Genomic DNA, 12,500 nt, shown 5'->3' on the forward strand with positions numbered 1-12,500 from the left:
TACTACTATTGCCTATGATTGTATGATAATGCTTCAGTTTCCAGTTCCATGTATTCTATTCACAGAAGACTGGTATCAAATATTTAATGGGCAGTCACAAAGCAGAGAGGGTCAACCTATTCACCAAAGCAGCTGAAGACAGGATAAGAAGTAATGGATGGAAATTTATCAAGGAGAGGTTCAGCCTAGAAACAAGAAAAATTTTCTAACTCAGAACAATCAATCAATGGAACAGTTTGCCCCCAGACGTTGTGGGTGCTCCATCAATGGAGGGTATTAAGAAGAGATTGGGCTACTATTTGTCTGGAATGTATAAGGCTGTGATAGCGAACCTATGGCACGCATGCCACAGGTGGCACGCAGAGGTCTCTCTGCGGGCATGCTAGCTGTCGCCCCAGCCCAGCTCCACTGCACATGCACATGTGCCTCCCGCTAGTCAGTGATCTTCGGGTCTCTGTTGTGCATGTGCGAGGGGCGCTCATTAAATTTTTGGGGCTTGCGCATGTGTCCATCCCATTTTTGACTTCCAGATTGGTGCAGGTGGCTTTTTAGGCCAAAATGTGGCACGGGGGAACCTTGCGCTGTGCCTCCGCACCCTGTTTTGGCTTCTAGATTGGTGCAGGAGAATTTCCAGGCCCAAAACAGGGTGAAAGGGGAGCATGTGCCCCCCCCAGTGCCCTGTTTTGGCTTTCAGGTTGGTGCAGGAGGACTTTCAGGCCCAAAATGGGCCAAAACAGGGAGCGGGGGCGCAGTGCAAGGTCCCCATGTGCCTGGTTTTGGGCCTGGAAAGCCTCCTGCACCAAACTGGAAGCCAAAAATGGGCCAGGGGACGTGGAGCAAGCAGGGGAGTTCATGCATGCATTGCATTATGGGCATGCTTTTGGCACGCAATGACACAAATGCCATCACTGGTATAAGGTGACTTGCTTAAGCAGGGAGTTGGACTAGAAGATTTCCAAGGTCCTTTCCAACTCTGTTATTCTTTTATGCGGATTATGATCACATCTTAAAAAGGACCTTCAAAGATGACAGATTCAGTATTATCAAAGAAAGTACCATACCTTTAAAGTCCTGGACTATTTTTCAAATTGTCAATAATGCAACTAACCCATCGTATTTTCTGAACAAGTATTATTCAAATGGTAATACAGAAATTATTATTCATCGCACAATCAGCCAGATGTTCAGTCTGGGTTTGGCATTTTTGTCTACCTATCGAGTACTTACCAAGGACCTGGGATATGCAAATCTGGATGTTTGATGGTGTTACAGACATTGTTGCAAGATGGAATCAGTTCCAAGTAAAGCCGCCTTCTGCAATTGACTGATGGCAAATTTGTCAATGCCTATGGTGTTCAACTGGTGCTCCAGTTGTATTGGGACTGCACCCAAGATGCCTATTACTATTGATGCTACCCTTGCTTGCCTTTGCCATAGTCGTTCGATTTCTATGTCTTTGCATTTTGTTATCTTCTCCAGTTCTTTTTCTTCTATTCTGCTGTCTCCAGGCACTGCTACAGCCACGATCCAGACTTTTTTGTCTTTCTTATAAACAACTGTTATGTCCAGGGTGTTGTTGTTGTTCTTGTTGTTGTTATGGAATGTATATTGATTTTTATCAGTTTAGTTGCAACACTTGCAGTTGCTGTGGTTATTGTTCTTTTTGCTCCCTTCTTGCCTCTCCTATTCCTCCCTCTTTCCATCCATCCATCCATCCATCCTTCTTTCATATCTGCATACAATATTCTTGGCTATTATGCAGAGAATGCTGCCTTGGGAAATGAAGTAACTAGACAAAACTACTGTATAATTATATGATGAGAACAAAGATGTTTTTTTATCTTTTAAGAAACACAAAAGCAGATAAAATGTTGAAGTTACCAAAATATATTTGCTGCCAATGGAAGTGGAATTCATCTGATTTATTTGCTGGAAAAATGCCTGCAAGAAAAGGAGGGGAGAGGAGAGGAAGCTAAGAAAATTATAATGAATATTCATGAGATGTTATATTTATTATTAAAGTAGGCTTTGGAAATTCCAAATACCCTCTTACAAAAAAAGAGATTAGGATTGAACAAACTGCTGGTAGAAGCACCCTTGTGGCTAAGAGCAGGGATTAGAAAACAACATATATAGTTGGACACAGTTCAGAAGCCTGGGACTATGTAAGGCAAAGAAGAATCAAGGGGAGGGAGCAAAAATCCTGGACACAGATGAAATTGTGAGGAGGATTATGTTGAAAAGTAGGTGATCCATTACTGGTCAATGCAATCTATTGGTCAAGTTAGGGAAAATAAACAACATGGATTTGTCAAAAACAGATCATGCCAGACTAATCTTATTGCATTCTTTGATAATGTGACAAAATTAGTGGACCAGAGGAATGCCGTTGATATAGTTTACTTGGACTTCAGTAAGGCTTTTGATAAGGTAGACCATAACCTACTACTAGATAAAGTAGAAGAATGTGGGTTAGACAGCATCACCACCAGATGGATTGGTAACTGGCTGACCAACCGCACTCAACGTGTAGTTCTCAATGGAACTGCATCTACATGGAGGGAAGTATGCAGTGGAGTACCCCAAGGCTCTGTTTTAGGCCCAGTACTCTTCAACATCTTCATCAATGATTTGGATGAGGGAATAAATGGGGAACTCATCAAATTTGCAGATGATACCAAGCTGGCAGGAATAGCCAACACTCCAGAAGATAGGCTTAAGATACAGAAGGATCTTGACAAACTTGAACATTGGGCACTATCTAATAAAATGAAATTCAATGGTGAAAAGAGTAAGGTTCTACATTTAGGCAACAAAAACGGAATGCACAGGTACAGTATAGGTGATACCTTACTCAGTAGTAGTAACTGTGAAAGGGATCTTGGAGTCCTAGTGGACAACCATTTAAATATGAGCCAGCAGTGTGCAGCAGCTGCCAAAAAAGCCAACACAGTTCTAGGCTGCATCAACAGAGGGATAGAATCAAGATCACGTGAAGTGTTAATACCACTTTATAATGCCTTGGTAAGGCCACACTTGGAATACTGCATTCAGTTCTGGTCGCCACGATGTAAAAAAGATGTGGAGACTCTAGAAAGAGTGCAGAGAAGAGCAACAAAGATGATTAGGGGACTGGAGACTAAAACATATGAAGAACGGTTGCAGGAACTGGGTATGTTTAACTTAAGAGAAAGAAGGACTAGGGGAGACATGATAGCATTATTCCAATATCTCAGAGGTTGCCACAAAGAAGAGGGAGTCAAACTATTCTCCAAAGCACCTGAGGGTAGAACAAGAAGCAATGGGTGGAAACTAATCAAGGAGAGAAGCAACTTAGAACTGAGGAGAAATTTCCTGACAGTGAGAACAATTAATCAGTGGAACAGCTTGCCTCCAGAAGTTGTGAATGCCCCAACACTGGAAGTCTTTAAGAAGATGTTGGATAGCTATTTGTCTGAAACGGTATAGGGTTTCCTGCCTAGGCAGGGGGTTGGACTAGAAGACCTCCAAGGTCCCTTCCAACTCTACTATTGTATTGTATTGTATTGTATTGTATTGTAAATGTGGAGAGACTATTAAATACTGTAGTATTCCATTCACCTAGGTAATCTTATACCAAATGCAATTTACTTGATTTAATCAGGTTTTTTTACCATCAGACCCAAGAGAAATTGATTATGAATAGTAATAGAGTATGTAACAATGATGAAATATTGAATATCTCAGAATTTCTGTGTGTGCAGCTAACAAGTAGGCTGGCTTGATTGCTCAACAGTGAGACACTGGTGAAGCAGGCATAGCAGTGGCTGCATTTTCTGCGTTGCATGGGGAAAGTACATCTTCCTTCTCCTGTCCTTACCACTTTCCAGAGAGGGACGATTGAGAGCATCCTGTCATATTATATTACTGTCTAGTTTGGAAGTATTACTGCTTTGGACAGGAAGGCCATGCAGAGAGTGGTGAGGATAGCAGAGAAGATTATTGGCAGTCCACTTCCAGGACATAGCATGCAAGTGATGCTTGACCAGGGTCTGCAGTATTGTCTGGGACACTACAATCCTCTTCACAACCTGTTTTCCTTGTTACTGGCAGGAGGCTTCATAGTATTCGGAGCAGAACGTCCAGTTTCAGTCAATTTTGTTCCATTATAGTATCAACCTTGTGAAGTCTCAAGTTTCCTCTTTCCCATATGTATTCAAGATCGACAGTGATTAATATATATGTATTTATATGTATTAGGGGTATGTCCATGTCCGTGTGTGTGTGTGTATGTCTGTGTATGTGTGTGTGTGTGTGTGTGTGTGTATGCATATAGCATGTATTGTGTTACGCATATGTACACTTTTGAGAGCAGCTAACAGAATTGCATTTTTAATGTGTGCCAGTGTGCCCACAGTAAAAAATGACATTGAAGGTTATCTATCTATAATGTCCCAACACAAATCCAGCTTTTTGCATTTGCATTCTAACGTTGCATGCAGGTAAATAAATCTCATAGCATGTATTGTGTTTTTGCAACATACGTTTCATCATTTGCCCCTTTTCTGTGAACCACAAGATTCTAACACTTAGCATTAGTACTCTAAGATTCCAAAACTGCAGATTGGCACTGCTGCAGAGAAATAATATATTGGTAAAATTGCAGATTGAATTAGTTAGATATCTTTAATTTCAGCCTATGATGTCTTGACTCAAGTTTTAACACTTCAATACAGTTTTTAATCAAGGCTTAATTTTCCCCCCAAAAAACTTGACTGTCTCAAAAGAAGACATTGAGCTCATCTGAAAAGAACAAGCTTTTGTGTTATCCTTGTTTCCCATGCTAAACATGCTCAGCACTAGAACATCTGATACTTCAATAGTTGTAGAGATCAAGTATATTTACCAGGCTTCTCTCTTCTATCATCTTACAGGTCTTGTAGAAATTTGCCTGATGCATCCCCTCGATGTGGTGAAAACCAGGTAAGGTTCTGCTTGAACAAGTTTTATTGACATTGGAAGGCATCCAAATTGGAAGCTGTCAGAATTCAAAACGCTCAAACTTGTCCAACTAAGATAACTTCTCCCTTTAATGGCATTTATATTTACTTAATCTTTTTCATAGTGCTTGACAGGCAGAATTTAAATGGCATGATGCATTTCTGCTTGGAGGTCATCTGAAGGTGCTAAATACCTCTTTATAAAATGCACTCTTCATGTGACAGCCTGAGATCCTTTTTGTTAAGAAAAAAAAAGGAGGAGGGGTCCCATAGAAAGGTGTGTGTGTGTGTGTGTGTGTGTGTGTGTTCCTCTGCATTGTATATATCATCCGAGGTATATGTTCCTCTGCATTGTATATATCATCTGAGGTATTGTTTTGACTTGAAGCTGGAAAGGACATACTGCTTTAGAAATAAAATAATATTGATCTCAGATGTGGCCTGACCCAGCCAGTCATGTTCTAAAAAGTCATCCCAAAGTATTCTTTCAATCTCTGTTTCCACATGGGAGTTGGGTAGTTTCATGGTAGCCACCTTCAGGCAAGTTCAAAGATGAATGGATAGCAAGTATGACTTGTTCAATGGCTTGTAAAAATACTAACATGTTTAGTGATAGCGTTGTGGTTATCATGGTATTATCATCATCATCACTATCATCATCCTCAAAATATAAATGTTCCAGATTCTGTTTCTTAAAAAATCGCATCCAGTCAGGTAGCATAAGAACATTGCACCTGACTCATTTTGGAAAAGCTGGGGGGGATTTTATTTCTGCCTTTTGCAAAATCAAAGTTACAATATGTTCAGATTTTGATTTATTTATTTATTTAGTTTATTGTTAGACTTACATCATACTTTACTTTGCAAGCTCAAGGCAACTTATATAGTGCTTAGTGTAGTTAACTGAGGGACAGAAAGCTTCTGTGACTGAGGGTAGACTTGAACCTGGACCTCCCTAGTGCTAGTTCAGTCCTTTAGCTCCTATCCCACAGGGCTATCACAAATTCGGGGTATTTGAAATTAGAAATTTGGAGAAATTTAACCCACTATATCTTTGCATGTTTGCATGGTTCCCTATTTGCAGCAAGCTGTAAGTTGTTTTAACATTTTATAAGAGCCACAGTGGCGCTCCGGTTAGAATGCAGCATTGCAGGCTAACTCTGCTACTGCCAGGAGTTTAATTCTGAACGGCTTAGCCTTCAATCCTTCTGAGATCAGTTGACTCATAACCACTTAGAAAGTTCTGTAAAGCATATGAAGCAGTATATAAATGCAAGTGCTATTGCTATACGTTTAACAAAGTATATTAGCTTGGTTCAATTTTGTGCTAAGTCCAAAGTAAACAATGCATATCCTGGTTGGTTATTTATTTATTTGATTTCTATAGCCATCCATATCAAGAAGTGACTGCTAAATTACATTTGTAAAATTAAAAGAGTACAAAATAAATATATATGGCACATCTCTTTGGACGTAATTCAGCCAGTCACTTCACTGTGACTGTGTCTAGAACTATTTGTGCAGTTAAGTGTCATGAAGTTTCCCGAAGAGGAAAAGTACAGGAAATTTCCATGAGCTTTATCTGAAACCAAAAATGCAGAATTTGTGAGGATTGATTGATATATATAAATATATTGATATATAACTAAAGAAAAAAAATCATAACTTTTGAACAAATCTTTCTTGTCCATAATTAGGCATTTCTATTTGTCATATAGAGTTACCAATTTAATTATCTGTTACTTTGTGCAATGCATCTCAAAATTGCATCACTGACATTTAATTTGACCCATTTGTTGGGCAAAGGCAGAGTCAACTGTAATTAAGAAAATCTGTTTACAGCAAAAGGAGGTCCAGGATTTGTAGAAGAGATGGGAAGGCTCACATAGCAGCATTGCTGTCAACAAATATGGAAGAAACAAGAGTAGCATATATTTGACAACAGTGCTTGTGAGCCGAGTTGATTCTCTTTTTTTCCAGAAGAATGAGAAAAATACTGGTAGCTATCTTGATCATTTTTCAAAATATTGTGATGCATTGAAAGATCTATGCTAAGTACAAAATTAGAAGTTTCTCCTTCATCGAAAAAATACATTTAGTGTTCTGAAAGCGTTTTATTTAGCACTGTGTAAGAATGTAAATTTAGAAGTATGAATTTTTAAAATATATTTGCTCACGTGTAGATTTTAACATGCAATAATACAATACAATACAATAGTAGAGTTGGAAGGGACCTTGGAGGTCTTCTAGTCCAACCCCCTGCCTAGGCAGGAAACCCTATACCGTTTCAGACAAATAGCTATCCAACATCTTCTTAAAGACTTCCAGTGTTGGGGCATTCACAACTTCTGGAGGCAAGCTGTTCCACTGATTAATTGTTCTAACTGTCAGGAAGTTTCTCATCAGTTCTAAGTTGCTTCTCTCCTTGATTAGTTTCCACCCATTGCTTCTTGTTCTACCCTCAGGTGCTTTGGAGAATAGTTTGACTCCCTCTTCTTTGTGGCAACCCCTGAGATATTGGAATAATGCTATCATGTCTCCCCTAGTCCTTCTTTCTCTTAAGCTAAACATACCCAGTTCCTGCAACCGTTCTTCATATGTTTTAGTCTCCAATGCAGATTAATGAAGAAAAGTAGTGAAAAAACATGATACGGTTCTGTCCATCCTTGTTTGGGAATGTTCTATTTTAATCAGTTTACAGTTCTGAGTATTCCTAGAATTATGTCCTGGAAATGAAGGATATAGCAGCAATCAGAATAGTTCCCCAGCTCTATCTTTTATTCCTGCACATGTGAAAGAGGAGTGTCAGGAAGACAGAATCCAAGATTTCCAAATCTTCAATCAGATAGGTCAATATTTGGGCTCTAGCTTAGTGTTTGGTTTATACCAAATGGTTCCAAATTCAGACTCCATTTGAAGAATGATGGAAAAGATTCTTGGAGAGAAAGTGGCAGGCCAATGATGACACAGTAAACAAAACTGAGTTAGACAGACCAATGATCAGATAGAAGGCAAATGTTGTCAGCTATCATATCTGAGCTTAGCATTAAATCATTGATCTCCTGATATTTCTCCTGCAAGTTCAGTTCTTGTCTTGACTTGGCAGAAAACTCACAGTGCAGCTCAGTGAGAATAAAATCATTTTTACAATCAAGAATGAAGCCTTTCCCAAAATTGATGTCAGAATTTTTTCAGAGTTCTAAAGTTTTCAACTTTAGACTTTGTTCTGCTGTTTTGAATTAATGGCTACATGGCACAGAGCTTGGTGGCCTTGAACTGAGGTAGTTTTGACTTGCCTACTTAATGGCTACCACTGATTCCCACCAGGCAACCTTTTATCTTTACATTTATTTAAGGACATGGGCTTTGCTTTTTAAATATAAGAGAGCCGTGATACATTCAGCCCTCCAATCTGAATTAGAAATAAGAAATAGAAGTAGATGTTTCCAGGAAGAATGTCACATGATTTTGTTCTCTGAGTAGCTTGACACATACTACAGATGAGAAATGTTTTGAGTTGAAAGGTGTCATAAGGATTAAAAATTAGAGTGTGCAAAGACATAATCATTGAATAACATCAACCAGAAGGTACAGTATCCTTTTCAGTGTACTCCAACCACATCACATAGATGCAGCAAACATTCCTCAATTCAGGAGAGATGTTGATGTCTCACATTGGATCACACAACTTGCTATTGCCTATTAGTTAAAGCAATACTTTACATCAAACATTTCTTTGATTGTATGAAATGCAAGCATGAAATTCCATGGTAAGGGCCATTTCTAGTGAAAAAAAGCATTTCACATTTCTCTTATTAGCTATTCTTTTCCAATTAATGTTTGTGACTAATTTCTGATCGTTTGGACTTATTACAACTGCTCCGTTTCCTGCATATGTTTCCGATATCTTTCCAGCTTTTGTTTTTTAAAGTGTCTTTTCCTTTTATTTTATTAATTTTTTCCATTTGTATTTGAATAAGCACTGCTGAAATCTATTCTGAAATATTCAATTTGAAAATCCTGCTTACTGTCTGGGGTCCTGGGTTGATATATTTGACTTCACAATTTTTTCTATTGACTTTTTGTACATGTTATTTGTTTGTTTGTTCATTGTTTATTGCATACCATCTACAGAGGCCATGCAATCTGTGGTTGCCATGCTACCTCAGGAATTCTGGGAGTTGAAGTTTACAGGTCATAAAGGAGACAGAGTTCCCCACTCCAGATTTAAACTGATATGTCCAGTAGCAAATGGGGTGCTCTAAATAATTTATTAGCAACATAAAGGATTCCTTTCCTCCTACACACTTGCAGTATTACCTCCCTATTGAAAAAAATATCATATTGGCATAGCGCATGTTGATTGTTCATGTATCAGTTCTCTGTGGCTAAGGCAGAAAAGAAAGTTGCTTCAAATGTGAAATACATTTGCTTGCCCTGGAAAAAGCTGCAGCTGATTAACACTATTCTCATGCCAGATAGGATAGTTGCAGGCTTTATTATGGAAAGTTGTTTCTTAAGATACTTTTTAAAATATTGTCTTTAATAATAAGGCACCAGATTGCATTTTCAGTTATATATTTGATGGGGGGTGGGGGAGGAATTCACCTGCGGGTAGCCTTCATATATAAGGGGTGGGAACAGGGGTAGGCTTCAAACATTTCAGCAACGGGTTCTCTGTCCGGTTGCTGGGTGGGCATGGCTGTGGTAGGTGTGGCCTAGTTGGCCTCCTGCACCATGGTGGGGTGTGTGTGTGTTTTAGCTTTCTCCCGCCTTTGGAGGCCCTTCAGAGGTTGGAAATGGGCCCATTTCTGGCCTTCTGGAACTTCTGGGAGGCCTTTTTCCCCCTCCCCAAGCCTCCACGCGGGCCCTGCACTTACCTTGCATCCAAAACGGGCCGCTTGGAGATTCCTGGGAGTGGCGGGGTGGGATGGGAGGGGCCAGCCAGAGGTGGGATTTGGAGGTTCTCCGAACTGGCCATAACTATGGCGAACCTGGACAAACCCATAGCAGCCAACCCCTGGGTGGGAAGCTTTCTGGTATATTACTGCCCTACCCCTACATGTAAGCTTATTCTACAAAAAACTTGGTTATGGGAATGAGGTGCTCTTTGGAATGGGATCCTGTGGCTATGAGATTGCAAAAGAGGCATGAGCCTCTTTCTTTTCCCTTCTGAATAAAATACTATTGTCTGTGTCCTTATATTTAATCAGATAAGTAGACTGAGCATTGTGTTCAGAGACCAGGTAAAAGATATTGCAATTATTAATTTTTGTTTGTACGAAATCCAGTTTGATCTTTCTTTGTACAAATTCTTAGCCATGTCTACTGTTGTCTCCCGAAAATCTATCATTTTCCTACCTATCAGTGTCTTTTAGCCTGTTGATATTTATCTGTCTCTTTGCAATGTTTTGCGGGCAGTTTTCCTAATATTTATAGAGGTATGCCTCCATGAATAAACGTTGTAGACTTCCTTTTTTTTTGCTGTTATTGTTGGTACTATTATCACTCTTCAACATCTTATTTGCCTTAGTCACCCAAGTTTAGATAATTGTTACACAGGACAAGAATTATTTTAGAATTACAGTATCTGCTACATAGAACAAGAATTTCCTTGGCCTAACCTAAAACATATCAAGGTCTAATTTACGATTCTACCTGTTAAATAAGATGTGAAATCAATTACTATATGGAGCACAAGTTAAACTATTACTTTGCTATTAAAATGTGTTTATTCCTCCCTAACAGGAATTCAGACCTTGTTATATGAGCATCTCATCCTATCCAAAGAATTTTTAAATGTTTTTTTCTCCTGTTCTGCATTTCCAGATATCTTTCTTCCAAGCAAATGTCTGAGATAAGAAAAGTAGTAGAAATGGGTTTGCTAGCAGGGATAAAATCTAATACAATGTTCATATGACACAGTTAAATGCTTTGCATATTACAAAATCATAAATATATATTTGGAATCAGAAGATATAGTCGAAAGTACAGTGGATTACGTTTGCAAGAAAAGCATATGCTTAAAATGGATTTTGAGGAGAAAGCAGATGTTGGAACTAGAGAAGGAAAGCCACAGCATGAATACAAAAAAAAAGGGGGGGGGGTTCTTTTTTTCATGTGTACATTTTAAAAAGGGATATTTAATCGAGCAACTGGGAAAGTTTAAATGGGATGACTCTGGAGACATCCATGGTGCACATAAGATATTTCAAAACATTTCAACAGAGTGGGTGGGTGGGTTATTAACAGATGTTAATGATTTGTTGGTGGCATGAGACATTAAATCACAATCAGGGTAGATTGTGGTCATGCCTAGTTTCTTACCCACAGATGAAAATTCAGAGTTAGACCACTGTTATGCCTGATTTCTAACCAGTGATGGACCATGTGTGCATTAAATAACCACTTTGTTTTAAAGATAATATCAGGTCCCCTATATTTAACTATTTTTCATGTCACTGAGCTAACATTAGGTAATTTATGAGTGCAGTCTCTTTTGGATATGTGAGTCTGTGAAGTTTCTCAGGCGTGTGTGTGTGTGTTTCAATTCACTGACAACTAGAAATTGCAGATACAAAAGAGAGAAATGCAAATGGTTAAAGTACTGCATAGCCATATCATCAATTGTTCCCAAACAAGCTGACCATTGATATTATATTTAAATAAAGCTCTAAAACAACAACATTATGCTTTAGGTTGCCAAATCCATCCTGTAAATGAATAAAACTCAGATAATATCTTGCATTTTGTGCTTTCAGTGTGTTTTTGTTAGCAGATGTAGCAGTGTTTATTCTAAGTCTAGAGGGATTTTTTAAGAAACAAGAATCCTCTTATTGAGCAGTTTATGGATTATATTATATATTTCAATGTGTCTTTGGAAAAATAGGAGTCTTATTTTATTGTTCATTTCTCAAGAGGATGCAAAGAAGCAGTTACAATGTTTTAATTGTTGCTCATTATAAAAGGGTAGTTCCTGAAGCTGGTAAAAGGCATGAAAAATAGTTTTCTCAACTTTCTTTGTTCCAAGTGTTTTGGAACCAGAACATTCAAAATTTGAACACATTTGAGACATACCAGATTTGAAAAGGTGAGCCAGGTTGGCAAAACTGTGTGATTGTTTAGCGTAGTGTTGTACTTTAAAATACTGGAGATTTAGTACTAATAAAATTACTATATTGAATACAATTAATATTAGAATTGTAATGTGTTGTTAGAGAAATTCCCCACCATGTTTTCTGTACTTTCTTTTTTCCTAGGAATCACACATTTTGAATCACATAGCCATGTTAGATGATGCTATTATTAATATCAAACAAAGCCAGTTTGGAGAACAATGACATGAATTCCTGATCAAACGTAGTCATTCTTCTAGTGAATAGTTCTCCAAACTGGCTTTGCAGAGCAATGCTCCAACAACCACCAGAATAACATTTGTTTGTATTACATTTTGTGTTTGCATGCCCATTTTTGGTTATATTTATTTTCATTGCTTGGAAATTCTTTTGATGAAAAGGAATT

At 38.4% G+C, this 12,500-nt stretch overlaps 1 protein-coding gene across 1 annotated transcript in view; it reads left to right on the forward strand.

Annotated features, from left to right (window-relative positions):
- The window catches only part of SLC25A21 (solute carrier family 25 member 21), a 293,494-nt gene that overhangs the window by 168,086 nt on the left and 112,908 nt on the right, over positions 1-12,500 (forward strand). The window contains exon 2 of the mRNA XM_081968587.1: positions 4,914-4,962. Coding sequence (XP_081824713.1) covers positions 4,914-4,962 — 49 coding nt within the window. The remainder of the gene's footprint in view (positions 1-4,913; positions 4,963-12,500) is intronic.

This window comes from Natrix helvetica, assembly GCF_964273705.1.
Source record: "Natrix helvetica genome assembly, chromosome: 1".
NCBI classification, from domain to species: Eukaryota; Metazoa; Chordata; class Lepidosauria; order Squamata; family Natricidae; genus Natrix; species Natrix helvetica.